This window comes from Macaca nemestrina, chromosome 12 (assembly GCF_043159975.1).
Source record: "Macaca nemestrina isolate mMacNem1 chromosome 12, mMacNem.hap1, whole genome shotgun sequence".
In the NCBI taxonomy this organism is placed as follows: domain Eukaryota; kingdom Metazoa; phylum Chordata; class Mammalia; order Primates; family Cercopithecidae; genus Macaca; species Macaca nemestrina.
The window spans coordinates 48,607,761-48,627,938 of record NC_092136.1 but is presented as its reverse complement, the minus strand read 5'-3'; the positions used below and the strand labels follow the sequence as shown (position 1 = coordinate 48,627,938).

The window sequence follows — 20,178 nt, the reverse complement described above, 5'->3', positions numbered from 1 at the left end:
TAGTAGAAATAGGATTTCCTCATGTTGCCCAGGCTGGTCTCAAACTCCTGACTTCATGTGATCCACCCACCTCGGCCTCCCAAAGTGCTGGGATTACAGGCATGAGCCACTATGCCCGGCCACTAAGTTATTTTTAAAAGAGACTTAATAATGAGCAACAATCAATAAAGTAACACTAGATTAAAATAAGAAACAACTGTGATACCAGGGTATCTGCATCAGAGCCTTTAGGGCAGGTACACTTTAAGCTAAGTTTAAGGAAAAAAATAAGACATCTAGACACAGCTAATAAACTTACCTCGATCTCTGCCAGTTGAGAGACATTTGAATATTACCATCCTCAGATCTAGTCCTTCTTTAAGCCAGATCTTATCCATAATCTTTATCATCTGTAAAGCTAACATATCTTGCCGAAGATCTTCACCAACCTTGATATCAAGGAAACAAAACAAAACTTGTACATCTCCAAAAGACTTAACAGATTACATGCTATGAAAGCTGTAATCCCAGCACTTTGGGAGGCCAAAGTGGGCCGACCACCTGAGGTCAGGAGTTCGAGATCAGCCTGGCCGACACGATGGAAACTCCGCCTCTACTAAAAACACAAAAATTAGGTGGGCATGGTTGCACACACCGATGAGAAAAACAGAACTGCCTTTTTATCTTTCTGCAGCATTCTAGGGAAAGATACTTAACCTCTTCATATCTCAGTTCCCTGAACGGTACACTTTGAAAGTTTTAGTTTTATGGTATGTGAATTATACTCAATTACTTACTTAATTAATTAATTAATTAATTTAATTTATTTATTGAGACTGAGTCTTGCTCTTTTACCCAGGCTGGAGTGCAGAGGGGTGTTCTCGGCTCACTGCAACCTCCCCCTCCTAGGTTCAAGTGATTCTCCTGCCTCAGCCTCCTGAGTAGCTGGGATTATAGGCGCCTGCCACCATGCCTGGCTAATTTTTGTATTTTTAGTAGAGATGGGATTTCACCATGTTGGCCAGGGTGGTCTCGAACTTCTGACCTCAGGTGATCTGCCCACGTCGGCCTCCCAAAGTGATGGGATTACAGGTGTGAACCACTGCAACTGGCCTATATTCAATTTTCTAAAAAGGCAACATGGAGAATCTATGGGATAATGAAATGCTCTATATTTTGACTGTATCAATGCCAATATCCTGATAGTGATACTGCACTACAGTTATACAAGATGTTACTATGAGGAAGAGTACACAGGATTCCTCTGTACAGTTTGTTACAATTGCCTATGAATCTATAATTATCTCAAAATGAAAAGTTTACTTAAAAAAATTAACCCTCCCAAAATGAATTACTTTTTAACTAAAACCTGAACAAGTTTTCATTTTCTTTTTTAAACTGGATAAAATAATTTAAAAACACATAATAATGAATACATTCTGAGACTAGCCAAGAAAATTATGGAAAAGAATAAGGAGAATTTGCCTTAAAAAATATTAAAACTTGGCTGGGCACGGTGGCTAATGCCTGTAATCCCAGCACTTTGGGAGGCCGAGGCGAGCAGATCACCTGAGGTCAGGAGTTCGAGACCAGCCTGGCCAACATGGAGAAACGCCGTCTGTACTGAAAATACAAAAAATTAGTTGGATGTGGTGGCACATGTCTGTAATCTCAGCTACTTGGGAGGCTGAGGCAGGAGAATTGCATGAACTCGGGAGGTGAAGGTTGCGGTGAGCTGAGATCGCGCCATTGCACTCTAGCCCGGGCAACAAGAGCAAACTCCATCTCAAAAAAAAAAAAAAAAATTAAATTAAAAAAATAAAACTTAACACATACAATTCTTGTATTCAAAACAGATGTTACTGGTTTAGAAAAAGGCACCTACATCGATAAAACAAAATATAGAGTTCAAAACCAGATCTGAGTACAAAGGAATTTATTATATATATCAAAGGTGGTTCAGTAGAAGCAATCTTTATGAACCTCCACATGTCCAACTCACTGAATTAACTAAAATTCTTCATCCTTTCTTCAAACTATACAAATCATGATCAAAACACGTAAAATTTTTGGCTGGGCATGATGGCTCACACCTGTAATTCCAGCACTCTGGGAGGCTGAGGTGGGTGGATCACCTGAGGTCAGGAGTTTGAGACCAGCCTGGCCAACATGGTGAAACCCCATCTCTACTAAAATATACAAAAATTAGCAGGCCATGGTGGCAGGTGCCTGTAATCTCAGCTACTTGGGAGGCTGAGGCAGGAGAATCACTTGAACCCAGGATGTGGAGGTTGCAGTAAGCCGAGATTACACCACTGCACTCCAGCCTGAGTGTCAGAGCAAGACTGTGTAAAAATAAATAAATAAAAGAATTTAAAAATATATTAAATAAAATCACCTTTGCAATTTTGGGAAAGTAATTTGATAAAAAAATTTCTAAATTGCCATTAAAAAATAGTAACATTATTTACTCACCTTAAACATGACATTAATTTCTTCTCCCATAGGGTCAGCATTCACCATTGTGACTTTTAGGGGGACAGCATTGGAACTGAAGAAGGAACACGACTGCAAATACAACATGTTAAGCATTAGAAAGATAAATAAAAATGGATGGCCGGGCGCGGTGGCTCAAGCCTGTAATCCCAGCACTTTGGGAGGCCGAGACGGGCGGATCACAAGGTCAGGAGATCGAGACCATCCTGGCTAACACAGTGAAATCCCGTCTCTACTAAAAAATACAAAAAACTAGCCGGGCGAGGTGGCGGGCGCCTGTAGTCCCAGCTACTTGGGAGGCTGCGGCAGGAGAATGGCACAAACCCGGGAGGAGGAGCTTGCAGTGAGCCGAGATCCGGCCACTGCACTCCAGTCTGGGCGACAGCACGAGACTCTGCCTCAAAAAAAAATAAAATAAAAAATAAAAAATAAAAATGGATTTAGATTTATTTTTTTGTCCTACGCATTTCCCCTTTCACTTCTTCCTTTGTGTCTTCTTTTTAGATTTATTTTTTATTTTTATTCCTGTTAGAGACAGCGTTTTGCTTTGTTACCCAGGCTGGAATGCAGTGATGCAACCATAGCTTCCCGCAACCTCTAACTCCTGGGCTTAAGCTATCCTCCTGCCTCAGCCTCCTGAGTAGATGGGACTACAGGCCCAGCTAAATACTTGTTCTTTTGAATTGCAGCAAATGAAGTTAACACATGAGAATTGCTTTTTCATTTTATTTATTTTTTTGAGATAGAGTTTGCTCTTGTTGCCTGGGCTGGAGTGCAGTGGTGCAATCTCAGCTCACTGCCTCCCAGGTTCAAGGTCGAACCTCTGCCTCCTGGCTTCAAGCAATTCTTCTGCCTCAGCCTCCCGAGTAGCTGGGATTACAGGTGCCCGCCACTACGCCCGGCTAATTTAGAATTGCTTTTCTAGACTCTCTGGAAGATAACAGATATGTAAAAATACTTTTTGAAACTTAAACATAGCATATCTGACTAAAACATCTTCTTGCTAGGCAGAGAAGCAAAAACTTGAGACACAAACTTTTAAAGTTTGAGCTTTGTAAATGTCTTAATCCATCAACAGAACACAACATCTTGTGATATCCTTTTCCTTCATCTAAATCACTGTGATCTTAGATGAGACCTCCATTCTTCTGTTTATGGTACTATTTTAATTAATTATCCATGGAAGTATTCATAAAAACTAAAAATTTTATTAGCAATGATCAAATCTTACTTTTAAAATGAAACTGACTAAAAAGCTGATTTAAGACAGTGAGACTGGCCGGGCATGGTGGCTCATGCCTGTAATCCCCGCACTTTGGAGGCCAAGGCGGGTGGATCATCTGAGGTCAGGGTTCAAGACCAGCCTGGCCAACATGGCAAAACCTCGTCTCTACTAAACAAAAAAAATTAGCCAGGCATGGTGGCAGGTACCTGTAATCCCAGCTACTCGGGAGGCTGGGGCAGCAGAATTGTTTGAACCTGGGAGGCGGAGGTTGCAGTGAGCTGAGATCGCGCCATTGCATTCCAGCCTGGGTGACAGAGCAAGACTCCGTCTCAAAAAAAAAAAAAAAAAAAAAAATGGCTGGGCATGTTGGCTCATGCCTGTAATCTCAGCCCTTTGGGAGGCCAAGGCAGGCGAATCACGAGGTCAGGAGTTCGAGACCAGCCTGGTCAAGAAAGTGAAACCTCACCTCTACTAAAAATACAAAAATTAGCTGGGCATGGTGGCGTGTGCCTGTGGTCCCAGCTACTCAGGAGGCTAAGGCAGGAGAATTGCTTGAACCCGGGAGGTGGAGGTTGCAGTGAGCCGAGATCACACCACTGCACTCCAGCTTGGGCAACAGAGTGAGACACTGTCTCAACAAAAAAAAAAAGACGGTGAGACCAATTTAAAAAAATGAAGCCCAAGGCAGTAAATAATTGTATACTTTTTTTTTTTTTTCCAGGAATGGTGGTTAGGTAAAAAATATGCTAAGATAAATATGGATCCTAATCACAACCATCCACGCTTATAACCAACCTATGCAGGTTTTACCTTCGTTTGCCTTAAGCATACCTGCCCATTTGCCTTCTTCCTATTATTTTCAAATGTAATATGAACTTATAAGTATTGTATGTGTCACCTTAATATTTAATTCTTTTGCCACTAGACTTGGCTTGAGAGGGAGACGGCATTTATTTTTCTGAAAAAAGGACTGTACTCGTTCCATACTTCTTTGGAGAACAACCTATAGAAAGAGATGTGATACTGTAAGTACATAATGCAAATGAAGATCTATTTTTCAGACAAGTTATGCTGTGGATATAATTCATAAAATGCCCAGTCGTCAAATGGCCAAAAAAAGGTTGTTACTAAAGAGAGTTATTTTTACTATAAAACTAGAATGGCCAAAGGCTATAAATATAGCGAGCAAAGGTACATTTGGCCAACCAATGTATACAAAAATGTTAAAGCTCACTAATAGTCAAAGAAATAGAAACCAAACAAAAATGAGCGCAATTTTTCACCTATCAAATGAAAATTTAAAACAAAATCCTGTGTTAGAAAACAATTTCATAATTTATTGGTAGGGAGAGAGATGTACACAGGTGCAGCTTCTTTTGTAGAGCAATGTAACAACTATTAGAACTAAAAATACATGTTGCTCTTGACTCAGCTATTTCACCTGTAGGAATTTTCTGAAAGAAATACTAGCAAAGAAGTAAAAATGTACACACCAACCAAAGTTCGTCGCAGTATTGTTTAGTAAAGAGAAAATAGGTAAACAATGTACATAGAGGTAATAGTTTATAATTAAGATTGTATGTAATACTTCCCCAAATTAATCTATAGTTCTTATCAAAATTCCAACTGCCTTTTTGCAGCAATGGATACATGGTTCCTAAAATTAATATGAAATTGCAAGTGTCCCCTGAATAGCCAAAATAATAATGAAAAAGAACAAAGTAGGAGGACTCACATTGTCCAATTTCAAAACTTACTATAAAACTATGGTAATTAAAAAAAGGATAGCTGGGTGGATGGCTCACACCTGTAATCCTACGACTTTGGGAGGCCAAAATAGGAGGACTGCTTCAGCCCAGGAGTTCAAGACCAGCCTGGGCAACATGGCAAAACCCTGTCCCTACAAGAAAAAAAAAAAAAAAAAAAGCTAGCAAACACCTGTGATCCCAGCTACTTGGGAGGCTGAAGCGGGAAAATCACTTGAGCCCAGGAGTTTGAGGCTGTCGTGAATAGTGATCACACCACTGCACTGCAGCCTGGGCAACAGAGACCTTGTCTCAAGGAAAAAGGAAAAAAAAAAACAAAACCAAATATAGCATATGGATAGACATATAGATGAATGAAATAGAATTGAGAGTCTAGAAATAAACCCATATATGTGGTCAACTTTTTTTTTTATTTAAAAAATTTTAACGGAACACTTCGTGAATTTGCATGTAATCCTTGTGTAAAGGCCATGCTAATCTTCTCTGTATCATTCCAATTTTAGTGTATGTGTTGCCGAAGCAAGCACAGGGTCAACTGATTTTTGACATGTATGCCAAAACCATTCAAGAGGAAGGAGGGGGGGTCTCTTTAACAAATGGTGCTAAGACAACTGGATAACCTCATTCAAAAGAATAAAGTTGGGCCTCTACTTCATACCACATACCAAAATTAACTCAAAATGGACCAAAGATCTAACCATAAGAGCTAAAACTAGAAAAGCTTAGAAAAAAACACAGGTGAACATCTTTATGGCATTAGATTTGATGATGGATTCTTAGATATGACACTAAAACCATGAGCCACAAAAGAAAAAAACAGATAAAATGGACTTCATTAAAGTTAAACATTTCTGTATTAATATATTAAAGGACACTATTAAGGAAGTAAAAAGACAACTGCAGAATGAAAAAAATATTTGCAAATAGTGTATGTGATAAAGGTCTAGTATCCGAAATATATAAATAACGCTTACAACTCAACAACAAAAAGACAGTCTAATTTAAAATGGACAAAGGACTTTGAATAGATATTTCTCCAAAGAAGAAATACGAATGGCCAACAAACATATGAGAATGTGCTCAATATTATTAGTCACTAGGGAAATTCAAATCAAAACCACAACGAAACACTGCTTCACACCCACTAGAATGGCTATAATCAAAAACCAGGAAAAAAAACAATGTTGGTGAGGATGTGGTGAAACTGGAACCCTTCTATATTGCTGGTGGGAATGTAAAATGATATAGCTGCTACAGACAATAATTCTAATGATTCCCCAAAAAATTAAGTAGAGAACTACCACATGACCTAGCTATGCCATTCTTAAGTGAAAACAATTGTTTAAACAAAAATTTATACGTGAATATTCATAGCAGTATTATTCTTTTTTTTTTTTTTTTTTTGAGACGGAGTCTCGCTCTGTCGCCTAGGCCGGAGTGCAGTGGCGCAATCTCGGCTCACTGCAAGCTCCGCCTCCTGGGTTCACACCATTCTCCTGCCTCAGCCTCCCGAGTAGCTGGGACTACAGGTGCCCGCCACCATGCCTGGCTAATTTTTTGTATTTTTAGTAGAGATGGGGTTTCACCTTGTTAACCAGGATGGTCTTGATCTCCTGACCTCGTGATCTGCCTGCCTGGGCCTCCCAAAGTGCTGAGATTACAGGTGTGAGCCACCGTGCCCAGCCAGCAGTATTATTATTAATAGTCAAAAAGTGGAAACAACCCAAATGTCCACCAACTGATGAATGTTTAAACAAAATGTGGTACATCCACACAATGGAATATTATTCAACCAAAAACGGCATGTAGTAAACATACTGGAACATAGATGAACTCTGAAAACTTCATGCTAAGTGAAAGAAACTAGATAGAAAAGGCCATGAAGTGTCCAGAATATTCATATAGAAGTATAGACGTATCCATATTGACAGAAAACAGTTTAGCAGCTGGGAGGGGAAAACGGGGACATGCTTTCTTTCTGGTGTGATGAAAATACTGTGGACTTTGATAATGGAGATAAAGGAATTCAAGAAAACAATTTTCATCAGAAAGGAATAAATAAGCATGGAAATAAATAAGCATGGGAAAATCACTGATTTTAACAGGTTGTGAAATATGCTCCTATATATTTTAAACAATCTTTGAATTTATCTGCCCCAAATAGCATGGGTATAGTTAGAGTTCTACTGGGAGTCTACCAACAAAGAGTAGCAACTTAATCAGTCAGCACCATAAAGATCCTTCCTTTAACATCAACACATTTATATTACCTTTTATGGGTACATACCTGTCTGGCTGATCCACTTGCCTGCCTTACTTTTTCTGCTACTCCTCCTAAAAGCTGTACAAGTTTCGTCTGTTTTAGAAGTTCTTCTCTAAGTCGTTTTCCTCCTACTGACAGGAGAGCACCCAAAACATGTTCGTATCGGGTACTAAACTGTACATCATGCAGGGCATCTTTGAGAAGCCTAATACAGCAAAATATTTATGTTAGTCACTTCTAAGAACTAGGTGAACCTCTTGGAAAAATAAGTTCAATTTTTTTTTTTTTGAGACCAGGTCTGGCTCTGTTGCCCAGGCTAGAGTCCAGTGGTGTGATCTTGCCTCACTGCAACCTCCACCTCCCAGGCTCAAGCAATCCTCCCACCTCAGCATCCCAACTAGCTGGGACTACAGGCACACACCACCATGTTCGGCTAATTTTTTTTGTATGTTTGGTAGAGATGAGGTTTCACCATGTTGCTCAGGCTGATCTCAATCTGCTGAGATCAAGCGATCCACTAGCTTCAGCCTCCCAAAGTGCTGGGATTACAGGCATAAGCCATCACGCTTGGCCTCAATTTTTGATAACCAGAAATTTATTTTAAGCTACATAAGCAAGTCAAAACCCATTCATTATTATAGAGCTATAAGATACCAAATTTTTGCAATGAGGGTTTTCAAATTTTTGCATTAGAGGGTAAATTTAGCTCCTTTAAAAATAATAACTTCAATAAAATATCTGGTATCCACAATAAGTAGTGTGGCATGCCATTTAGACTTACAGAGTATGGCATTTCTATAAATTCTAGGAATGGAAATACTGTAATTAATAGAATTTAAATCTTACCAATATAAATTGTGTGCTATCTGGATATTTCCCAATGCCCTGGACAGAAGGAATTGCACTAATGGACTATTCAAGTAAATTTCGTATTTCAAAGCCTACACGTAAAAGAAAGTAAGAATTATTAGTGGTCCGTCCCCATGCTAAATTGTTCCAATAAAACTATCAAAAGAGAAACTATATAAAGCAAGTATTACTCTTACTGATGAAAGATGATACTTATAAAAATTAGATAGATGAATTAACCTATGCCAAATGAATAAATCAAGCACAAAAGTATAGAATAACATTCGTTAGCTATGTTCAACTCACCAGTAAAGAAAAATCAAGGAAAAGCTCAAGTCAGGTTTGTTCTAAAAAGTCTGAAAACTAAAAATACAGGTACCTGTATACAATATTCAAATATGGCAGATGACAATAGTGGGAAAAAATTCACACTAAATCCAAATGCAATGCCCCTCAGTGTTCCCACACTACAAAACTACCTTTAACCTAAACAGAAGGGGGATCCCTTAGCAAGTTCCCATCAAAAACTAGAGTGAAAGTATAAAGGGAGGTAATCTAGTAAAAAAACTCACTTGTACAAACTGTGGAAGAAGATCTGTTAGCTCATCATCACTAATAGCCTCAATCCAGGTCACAGCTAGGGATCTTACTTCCTGATCAGCAAATCTAGAAGATTACCATAAAACCAAGATTGGACAGTGATTTCTTTCCAGTGAAGCTCTATTTCCTGAAAACACAATCTCAATCTGGTCCTGACAAAGAACACTAAGATATCTCTTTTATTCAAAAGCAATGTATGCCTTCTTTTTGTAAGAAGACAATCTTATTGTGCTATACAGATTCAATTTAGGGATTATTTAGGAGTCTTTTTTTTGGGGGGAGGATGGAGTCCCGCTCTGTTGCCCAGGCTGGAGTGCAGTGGCGCGATCTCAGCTCACTGCAAGCTCCGCCTCCCGGGTTCATGCCATTCTCCTGCCTCAGCCTCCCTAGTAGCTGGGACTACAGGCGCCCACCATGCCAGGCTAATTTTTTCTATTTTTTAGTAGAGATGGGGTTTCACTGTGTTAGCCAGGATGGTCTCGATCTCCTGACCTTGTGATCCGCCTGCCTCGGCCTCCCAAAGTCCTGGGATTACAGGCGTGAGCCACCGCTCCTGGCCTATTTAGGAATCTTAAGTTTACAAAAATTAATTTTGGCCCACATCATAAAAATATAAATTATTCAAAATTTACAACCTAACCCTTTCTTTAGGCTAGTTCTAAAGGACATGAAATGCTTTACTGACAACTTCAATGCAGAAGATATGTTTTTACAAATATACATTTACACATTTGCATTATATTGAATTGCTTTCATGTTAAAAGGAAAGGAAATACTTCTGGCAACATACCTTAATGGAAAAACTGACAATAAAACAATAGCAAATAAATGTATTTGACTTACTTTGAATCAAGAAGCTCCAATGCAATTAGTGGGTACAATGGAGGCCACTGGTGAAGTAATGAGTAAGTTTTGGCAAGATTAACCCACTTCCAGTTTGGGGCACTTGCTAATATTTTAGGAAGACAATTTGGGTGTTTGAAGCAATAATAACGTTTCTCCCATAAAAAAGCTTTATCTTCTTTAGAAAGTCTGCAGATATAATAGAATTAAATTACTTCTCAGTGATAGCATGATGATATAATCTCAATGATTAAAAATATAAAGAAGAAATTTATTTATTTGGGACAGCTACTTCTTCGTAAAATCATTAATACTAATTTGGAATAGAAAAATGCAATGTACGGCAAATGCCAGTAATTAATGCTAATCTGGGAACTGAAAGAAATGACTATGTCTTGATAAAAGAGCCTTAGTTATGAAAATGAAGGATAATTCAGTATAATAAAAATTTATTGAGCTCTAATGAGATGCCAGGCACTAGAAATCAGGCTGAAAAAGCAGATCCCACCCTAAGAGACAGCAAGGATTTCATCCATTTCATACAAATAAAATCGAATGCTATGGAAAAAAAAAATACTACTATAAAATTTTGGAACATATTTATACAGTTCAATTGAGAAATTCTCAAAATGAAAAGGACTTGAAGATCCTAATTGTTTTAAGCTTAATCACAAATGTTTACATGAATGAAATGTTTCACTATTTTACTATCCATATATATATATATATATATATATATATATAGCCTCCCAAGTAGCTGGGATTACAGGTGTGTGCCACCATCTCAGCCTCCCAAAGTGCTGGGATTATAGGCATCAGCCACCACGTTCAGTCTATAATCTCATTTTTAATAGTTACATGGTTCTGTACCAGATAAATGTGTCTTAATTTATATATATATATATATAAAGGACATGAAATGCTTTACTATATATAATATATATATATATATATTTATATATATATATATATTTATATATATATAAAAATATATATATATATTTATATATATATAATATATATATATATAAAAATATATATATATATATATAATATATATATATATATATATATTCATTTCATGTGGAGTAATGAAAAAATTCAAATACTGAAAAAGGTACATAGTGAAATTTCTCTCCTTCTAATTCCCCTCCCAAGAGGCAAACATCTAAGCTTGTATGATCTTCCAGAGATAGTTTATTCATACAAAGGCACAAATGTGGATATATGTAGATCCTCTTTTTTCCTTTATTTTCATGGTAATAACACTATATACACGATTCTACTCCTGGTTTTCTTCAGCTAACCTATTTTAAACATTAGTACATACAACTATAATCTCATTTTTATTTATTTTTATTTATTTTTGAGACGGAGTCTCACTCTGTCACCCAAGCTGGAGTGCAGTGGCGCGATCTCGGCTCACTGCAACCTCTGCCTCCCGGGTTCAAGCAATTCTCCTGCCTCAGCCTCCCAAGTAGCTGGGATTACAGGTGTGTGCCACCATCTCAGCCTCCCAAAGTGCTGGGATTATAAGCGTCAGCCACCACGTTCAGTCTATAATCTCATTTTTAATAGTTACATGGTTCTGTACCAGATAAATGTGTCTTAATTTAATCCCTATTGATGGACATTTCCAATCAATTTTTCTTTTTTTTTTTTTTTTTTGAGACAGGGTGTTCTCTGTTGCCCAGGCTGCAGTGCAGTGATGAGATCACGGATCACTGCAGCCTCGACCTCCTGTGCTCAAGCAATTCTCCCACCTCAGACTCCTGAGTAGCTGGGACTATAGATGCACAACACTATGCCTGGCTACTTTTAATTTTTTTGTAGAGACAGGGTCTCACTATATTGTCAGGGTTGGTCTCCAACTTCTGGGCTCAGGTAATCCTCCCATCTCAGCCTCCCAAAGTGTCAAGAATACAGGCATGAGCCACCACGCCCAGTCTCCAAACAGTTTTTCAATAATCCAAATAAATATTGCAGTGAATATTCTTGTCTCCATAAGAAAATATAAAAGAGTTTTATATAACTGGAAATGGCATTGCTGGGTCACAGAATATACACATTATAACCTTGTAGATTTTGCCAAATTGCTCTCCAAAGGAGACGTAGCTTTTTGTACTTCTGCAAATATGTAATTCCCATTTTATATATCCTTATCAACACTTTTAACAAAGTATTTTAATTTTTGCCACTCTGATGTGTTAGATGGTATCTTGAATTAATTTATATTTCCTTGATTACTGAGAAATTGAACATCTTTTCAGATTGTTTAAAAGCATTGTATTTTTCTAAAAAAATTGCTTGTTCATACTTAGTCTCCTTGACTACTGAGTTGTTGGTTTTAATCTTATTAATAAGAAGTTCTTTATGGTTAAAAAAACTCTTGATATTTATTGTAAATATAGTTGCCAGTCTATTGTTTGCTTTTTGTTTAAGTAAAAAGGTTTGACTTGACAAATTTCTAAACTTTTATGCAGTTATATAGTCTTTTTATATAATTTTAAAAATAAGTTAAATACTAGCTGGCCCTCGAGACAAAAATTTTGTAGATTATTAAAAAAAAAAAAGGAAAAAAAGGAAATAGAAAACTTTCCACACCAAGAAAGCTGATAAATCATGAACAGAATCAGGATATTTAATGTAAGCCTTAACTTGACCTTTACATTATAGGAGATACTTAGCCCAAAACAGAATAAACAGAGCATACCCAAGTGATGAGTCTTTATGAAGAATATCAAGAAGTTTCCCTTTTATATCATTCTCTAGTGTTTCTAAGTTATGTTGCTGTATAATGCTTCTGTCAACTTGAGGAGTTGTATAAATTACATCAAATGCAGGAGAAGGAAAATCAACCTTTAAAATTTAACAGAAATTGATCAAATTAGAGTCTACATATTTGTCACATTAACCTCTTTGTCTTTAAGACAATAGATTTTTTCTTAGCAATCAGGGTGTATTTACATTGAATATTAAATTAATGCTTCTTGTTGCAATTGATTATCATTGTTGGTAATTCTCAATAGCACATACATATTTCTTGGGATGAGTACAGTGCATGTTTTACTGCTTCTCAGAAATATTGATATTAAAATAGAAGATAGATCCTGAGATTAAAACAAGATCAGTTAGGTTTCTTTAACAACCCAAGTCATGGTATACGCACACACATTTTATGAAGAAATTTCAATTTACACTTCTCTACATGTCAAGAAGTAACCATTACCTGTAGCACTATTCTTTCCATGACATATCCTTTTTTGGTAACTGTTCCAGGAACAGAATTTGTATGTGATGAAGTCCAAAGGTATAGAAGTTTAGTTCCACATGTTAAAAACCTTCATAGATGTAAAAAGAATAATGTGATTTTCATTTTAAAAATTAATTCAAAATTCACAACACATGTAATGAATTTGAAAAGTTAGTATTAGATCAACTAAATAAAAAGGATACTTTTAAGAACATATCAGAAGGATTCACTCTCCACATTGTACCGAAACTTTTTAGGTGTAGGGTAAATATTGAAGTGTAGGGTGAGAACAAAGAGAGGGATAATTAAAGGACATTATCTTGGGGAAAATGGTGTTGAGGACAGAACGCAAAAAATGTTAAGGACTCAGAAAACAACTTCTATAAATAGGAAGGTTAAGAATAGTCTTTGAAGATTTTCTACAAAGAAATACATCATCAAGGTGGTGGTCTGGATTACAGAACTGCTTGCTGACTTTAATCATTAGATCAAAAATACATGCCAAAGAAAACAAAACAAGTTTTTTTGTTTTGTTTTGAGACAGGGTCTTGCTGTCACCCAGGCTGGAGTGTAGTAGCAAAACTATGGCTCAGTGCAGCCTTGACCTCCCTGGGCTCAGATGATTCTTCCACCGCAGCCTCCCAAGTAGCTAGGACTACAGGCACATGCCACCATGCTCAGCTAATTCTTGGTTTTTTTTTTTTTTTTTTTGTAGAGAAGGGGTTTCACCATGTTGCCCAAGCTCATTTTGAACTCCTAAGGCTCATGTGATCTGCCTGCCCCAGCCTCCCAAAGTTCTGGGATTACAGGCATGAACCACCACACCTGGCCAGATATGAGAAGTTTTATCTGTTTCTAGACTAGGGGTCTGCCAACTTTTTCTATAAAGAGCCAGAGAGTAAATATTTTGGGCTTTGTGGACCATACAGTCTCTGCTGCAAGACTAAATTCTGCTGTTGTAGTTCAAATTTGCCATGAACAACACATAAATGTATATGCATGCTATGCTCTAACAAACTGTTATTTGTATCTATAAAAAGAAGCAATGGGCTCAAGTATGCTGACCCCTGCCCTAGACTACTAATTTGTGGCCTACTCAATCAAAACATTCTTTCAAAGATATTGACATATCTTTACACAGATGAAATTTCTGAAAAACAACATAAGATATACGAAAGCAGAAAACTATAAAGTTTGTCAAATATTTGTTCATTTTATTCAAACAGCAAATATCTTTACCAAAACTAGACTCCAGTTTTAAGATTTTCACGTGACAAACAGGCTTTGAATCTTTGATACATTGTAATCCATTTCATATATATGGGGACAGGGTCTCACTCTGCCGCCCTGCTTGGAATGCAGTGGTGTGATCACAGCTCACTGCAGCCTTGAACTCCTGAGCTGCTGGAATTACAAGTGTGAGCCACCACACCAGGCTATAGTCCGTTATGTCTAAGAACCACACTTACTTCCAACTAGACTTAAGGCAAATCCTGATATTATTTCATCTATAAATACTGTTACATATGGCTAAAAAATAAAGTTTCCTGTAATAAATACAATACCATTATCCCTCCTAAAAGAATTAACAATAATTACTTAAGACCATAAAATACCTAGTCACTATTCAAATTTCCCTGATTGTCCCATAAATGATGTTTTTAAAAAACAGTTGATTTGCTTAAAACAAGATCCAAGCAAGGCCTAACACTTGCATTTGGATGTCTCTTTTTTTTTTTTTGAGACGGAGTCTTGCTCTGTCGCCCAGAGTGGAGTACAGTGAGTGGCACAATACATTTGGATGTCTTTTTAAACATCTTTTAATTCAGGGTCAGCAAACTCCAACCTGCCTTTACAAAGTTTATTTATAGCCACGTGTAAACTGGCCTTTACACCTGGCTTTGTAAGTAAACTTTTACCAGACACAGCCATGCTCATTAGTTTATGTACTGTCTATGACTGCTTTTGCACTTGTGACAAGAGTCTATAAGGTCTGCAAAGCCTAAACTACTTTTATCTGGCACCCTTTACAGAAAAAGTTCGTTAACTCTTGTCTAGTCTCCTTCTCTTTTTTTCTCCACTTGCTATTTATTTGTTGATGATACCAGGCCTTTTGTTCTGTAGAATTTTCCATATCCTGAATTTTGCTGGTTATACTCCTCCAGTGTCATTTAACATGTCCTCCTGTATTTTCCACACAGAAGAAGTTAGACCTAGAGTCCTGATTTGATTCAGATTTAGTTCTTTGGCAAGACTACTTACTATTTCGCAGTTGGTATTGTATACCACTTCTTATCCTATCAAATTAAAAGGTACACGTTGTTTGTGTTATCTCTCTGTGATGTTACTATTGATCAGTTTAGTTCAAGTGCTATCAGTTTAAGCCATCAATTATGAAGTTGCAGAAAAACTATGTAATGGTTTCAGGAAGGCATTTTCACAAACTGTAAGGTTTTAAAACAAAAAAGGCGGTACTGATGATCACTGCTTAGATCAACAGTTCTCAATTGGGAGTGATTTTCCTTCCAGCAGACATTTGGTAATTTGCAAATAATTTTGGTTGTAAACTGAGGGGGACAACTGGCATTTAGTGGGTAGAATCTAGGGATGCCGCTGAACATCCTACAATGCACAAAACAGTCTTCCACAACAAAAAATTATTTGGCTTGAAATGTCAATATTGCCAAGATTGAGAAACCCTAGCCAAAATCTATTATTTCAGCATGGGTTGCAAAATTATAATATTCTAGATCTATCATTCCTTCTGCATCTATTATCTAAAGATTTTCTTTTTTTCTTTTTTTTTTTTTTTTTTGAGAGGGAGTCTTGCTCTGTCACCCAGGCTGGAGCATAGTGGCGCAATCTTGGCTCACTGCAACCTCCGTCTCCCGGGTTCAAGCGACTCTCCTGTCTCAGCCTCCCAAGTAGCTGGGCCTACAGTCACGAGCCACCATACCTGGCTAACTTTTTTGTATTTTTAGTACAGACAGGGTTTCGTCATATTGGCTAGAGTTGTCTCAAACTCCCGCCTCGGCTTCCCAAAGTGTTGGGATTACAGGACTGAGCCACCATAACAGGCTAAAGATTTTCTATAAAAAAAAGTTGTCATATCAATTACTGCTAGGCGCGGTGGCTCACGCCTGTAATCCCAGCACTTGGGAGGCCGAGGAAGGTGGATCACTCGAGGCCAGGAGTTTGTGACCAACCTGGCCAACATGGCAAAACCCTGTCTCTACCCAAAATACAAAAATTAGCCAGGCGTGATAGCACACACCTGTAATCTCGGTTACTCTGGAGGCTGAGGCATGAGAATCACTTGAACCCAGGAGGCAGAGGTTGCAGTGAGCCGAGATCATGCCACTGCACTCCAGCCTGAGTGACAGAGTGAGACTCCATCTCAAAAAACAAAAACAAAAACAAAAAAAACTTCGCTACATAAATTATTTGGTAACCCTCAGAAACAACTGTAAAGGAAAGACAGGTTAACCGCTCAATTCTGTTTATATGCCAGTTTTCAGAAAAATTAGTTAAGAACTCATTTGTGGGCCGGGCGCGGTGGCTCAAGCCTGTAATCCCAGCACTTTGGGAGGCCGAGACGGGCGGATCACGAGGTCAGGAGATCGAGACCATCCTGGCTAACACGGTGAAACCCCGTCTCTACTAAAAAATACAAAAAACTAGCCGGGCCGGTGGCGGGCGCCTGTAGTCCCAACTACTCGGGAGGCTGAGGCAGGGAATGGTGTGAACCCGGGAGGCGGAGCTTGCAGTGAGCTGAGATCCGGCCACTGCACTCCAGCCTGGGCGGCAGAGCGAGACTCCGTCTCAAAAAAAAAAAAAAAAAAAAAAAAAAAAAAAAAAAGAACTCATTTGTGCTGGACATGGTAGCTCACGCCTATAATCTGGGATCAGATGGTGGGAAGATAGATCACTTGAGGCCAGGAGTTTGAGACCAGCCTGGGCAACATAGTGAGACTCCATCTCAAAAAAAAAAAAAAAAGAAAAGAAAAGTTTTTTAAAAAAGAACTCATTTGTTATTAAGGCTGCATGAAATGCCTTTGAGTCATTTGGCTTCAATAATAGTGACCATTAGGTCATATAAGATTGTACCTTCAACAGAAATTATTTCATAAAGAATTTCAAGACTAGGATTACTAATCATTATAACACAGTGGTTAACTCGACTATATTATACACTTTGTTTCTCTACATGTACTAATGTAGAGAAACATGTGCTAATGTAGAGAAACAAAGTATAATAATCATCATCATCTCTCTTAATCATCTTCTCTCTTAATTTCTGAGTATTCCTTGAATGCGAAGTCCTAACATTACCTAGGTCGCCTGCACTACTTGGCAGTCTCAAGCTTAATACAATCTATTCACTATTTTAACAGCAGAGTGTTGGATGCAAAGTATTTAAATGTCTAGCAGAAGTCAACTGCCCTTCGCTTGACAGTCTCCTGAATTATGAAAGAATATTATATCATTTATCTAACAAAACCATTTATTACTAGACAATAAAAGTGGCAAAATGTAGATAGTTCTCTAATTATGCAAAGACTCCTGGTACTTTCAAGAGCAGGAAGGTTTTCAGAATTTATTTATAAAAATTAATGATAATGATGAAATTATATTTAACTTTCACATAACTGCTCTCTGACACTAATTTATCAGACAGTGGAGAACACAATTCTTCACAGTATTATCAGCATATTCTATTTTAGAGTAGTAATGTATTATATTTAGCAAAAGGTTCCTAATACACACCATTAATAGTAATCCCTTCAACTGCCTTTCTTTAGCCTTTGGTAGTTCAAAATTATGTCAGATATTAAAATCTGAACCCACCAAAATGTAGAGAACAAAAAATCTTATACTGCCTCCTCGAATATGGGGGAAGTGATTAAAAGAAAGAAAAATATTTTTAAAATAAATGTGTGGTTTTTTTTTTCTTTTGGAGACGGAGTCTTGCTCTGTCACCCAGGCTGGAGTCCAGTGGCACAGTCTTGACTCACAGCAACCTCTGCCTCCCAGGCTCAAGCTATTCTCTTGCCTCAGCATCCCAAGTAGCTGGGATTACAGACGTGCGCCACCACATCAGGCTAATTTTTGTATTTTTAGTAGAGATGGGGTGTCCCCATGTTGGCCAGGCTGGTCTCGAACTCCTGACCTCAAGTGATCCACCCAGCTCAGCCTCCCAAAATGCTGGGATTACAGGTGTGAGCCACTGTGCCCAGCCAATAAATGTTATTTTTAAGCACATGGGAAAAGAATATTTCAAGAACAAATTTGTAAAGTCAGTGTTTTGAACATCCTATTATTGTCAACAGATGATTACTGGCAAATCAAATGGGGTATTTGCCATTTAAGAAGAAAAAGTATTAGAGTAGCAGAAATTTTCATTCTCAGTATTTGTTTTATCTTAAGTTAAATAGATTTATTATTAAACCATTTCCCAAATGGTTCCCTTGGAACACAGGGTTTCAAAAGATATATTCTAGAACAACAAAAAAGTGTCATGGTATCAACTAAGTTTGAGTATGTTAATATAGGGTAATAGTTAAGAATGTAGACCCTGTAGCTAAATTGCCTGGTTCAAATCCCAATTCTACCACGTGTTAGCTAAGTGCCCTGGGGAAAGTCACTTAATCTCTGTACTTTGATATCCCCCCCTGTAAAAAGGGATAAGAACACCACTTATTTCATAGAGCAGTTGTGAGAAATACAAGGATACCTGTGTAGCACTCAGATGAATACCTAGCATATAGTAAGTGCTATATAAGTGTTTGTTATTATAGTAAATATATTGTCATAAGACGCAGTTAAATAGGCTTCTTGACTACAAAGCTTTAGGGATGCTTTTTTCTCCTTTTTAAAAAATTTTTCTTTTAGAACTTTAGAGATTTTTTTTTTTTTTTTTTTTTTTTTTTTTTGCGGCAGGAGGGGAGGGGCTCACTGAAACCTCTGCCTCTGGGTTCAAGTGATTCTTATGCCTCAGCCTACAGAGTAGCTGGGATTATAGGGGTGTGCCTCTAGGCCCAGCTAGCTAATTTTTATATTTTTGGCAGAGATGGGATTTCACCATGTTGCCCAGGCTGGTCTCAAACTCCTGACCTCAAGTGATCTGCCTACCTTGGACACCCAAATTGCTGGGGTTACAAGCGTGAGCCACGGAGCCCTGCCTAGAGATGCTTTAATATGCCAGTGTGCATCATCTATTCTCCAGAATGCACCCATGTGCTGAATGTAACATATCCCAAACTTACCCAATTTTTTTTTTCCTTTGGAAAACTCTTGATCATCTCATGAAACATTATTCCTTAAAACATAATTAAAATATTCAGCTAAAAGGCCAGATAGATTACGCTATCCCAGTGGCTATTAACAGACACCAAGCTCAAAAGAAATTCCTTTACCCCTAAAGATAAGGGAAAGAATCCCTAATAGAGTTTTGCATACTTGTGGGATGTATGGCAATTAAAGACTAGGGACATTTGGCAGTAAGGGATAGATTACTAAAGAGAATTAAGGAAGGGAATAATGTACACCTATAGATTCTCTGAAACTGGAGAAGAGTAGGAAAGAAACAGGAAAAGGGAAAACCAAGTTCTTTGGTTAGTATCAACGGAATTTATAAGACTGTGGTATTATGTCAACAATATAGTGCTTTATATAAATGACAGCCATTGGCTGCTGCTTTTCTCCATGGAACAGTGAGTGGCAAACAAAGCTGTGCATACCTAGTCAGATATGTTCAGACTACAGCAGACTAACTTTTATTTCCTCTAATCCGTGTCTCTGAACTGACCTCCTTTTATCACATTAGAAAAACTGAAGAGGCTCATTCACTCATCTATGTTCCTCCCCTCACCTCCTTGTCATCTAGCCAATTCTGATGTGCAGA

The 20,178-nt window shown here is 37.7% G+C and overlaps 1 protein-coding gene and 1 non-coding gene across 5 annotated transcripts in view; both read right to left on the bottom strand.

Moving 5' to 3' along the window:
- LOC105486951 (phosphatidylinositol-4-phosphate 3-kinase catalytic subunit type 2 alpha) overlaps positions 1-20,178 on the bottom strand; it is a 118,663-nt gene that overhangs the window by 23,115 nt on the left and 75,370 nt on the right. For all 4 annotated transcript variants that reach the window (XM_011750137.3, XM_071075021.1, XM_011750138.3 and 1 more), the window contains 9 exons: positions 13,251-13,362; positions 12,735-12,880; positions 10,022-10,210; positions 9,151-9,244; positions 8,576-8,670; positions 7,754-7,934; positions 4,599-4,703; positions 2,455-2,547; positions 299-428 (listed from right to left, as the gene is read on the bottom strand). In XM_011750137.3, the coding sequence (XP_011748439.2) occupies positions 299-428; positions 2,455-2,547; positions 4,599-4,703; positions 7,754-7,934; positions 8,576-8,670; positions 9,151-9,244; positions 10,022-10,210; positions 12,735-12,880; positions 13,251-13,362 (1,145 nt within the window). The remainder of the gene's footprint in view (positions 1-298; positions 429-2,454; positions 2,548-4,598; positions 4,704-7,753; positions 7,935-8,575; positions 8,671-9,150; positions 9,245-10,021; positions 10,211-12,734; positions 12,881-13,250; positions 13,363-20,178) is intronic.
- On the bottom strand, positions 5,882-5,993 carry LOC112427598 (U6 spliceosomal RNA). The gene has a single exon (XR_003019282.1). It is a non-coding gene; the product is annotated as a U6 spliceosomal RNA (small nuclear RNA).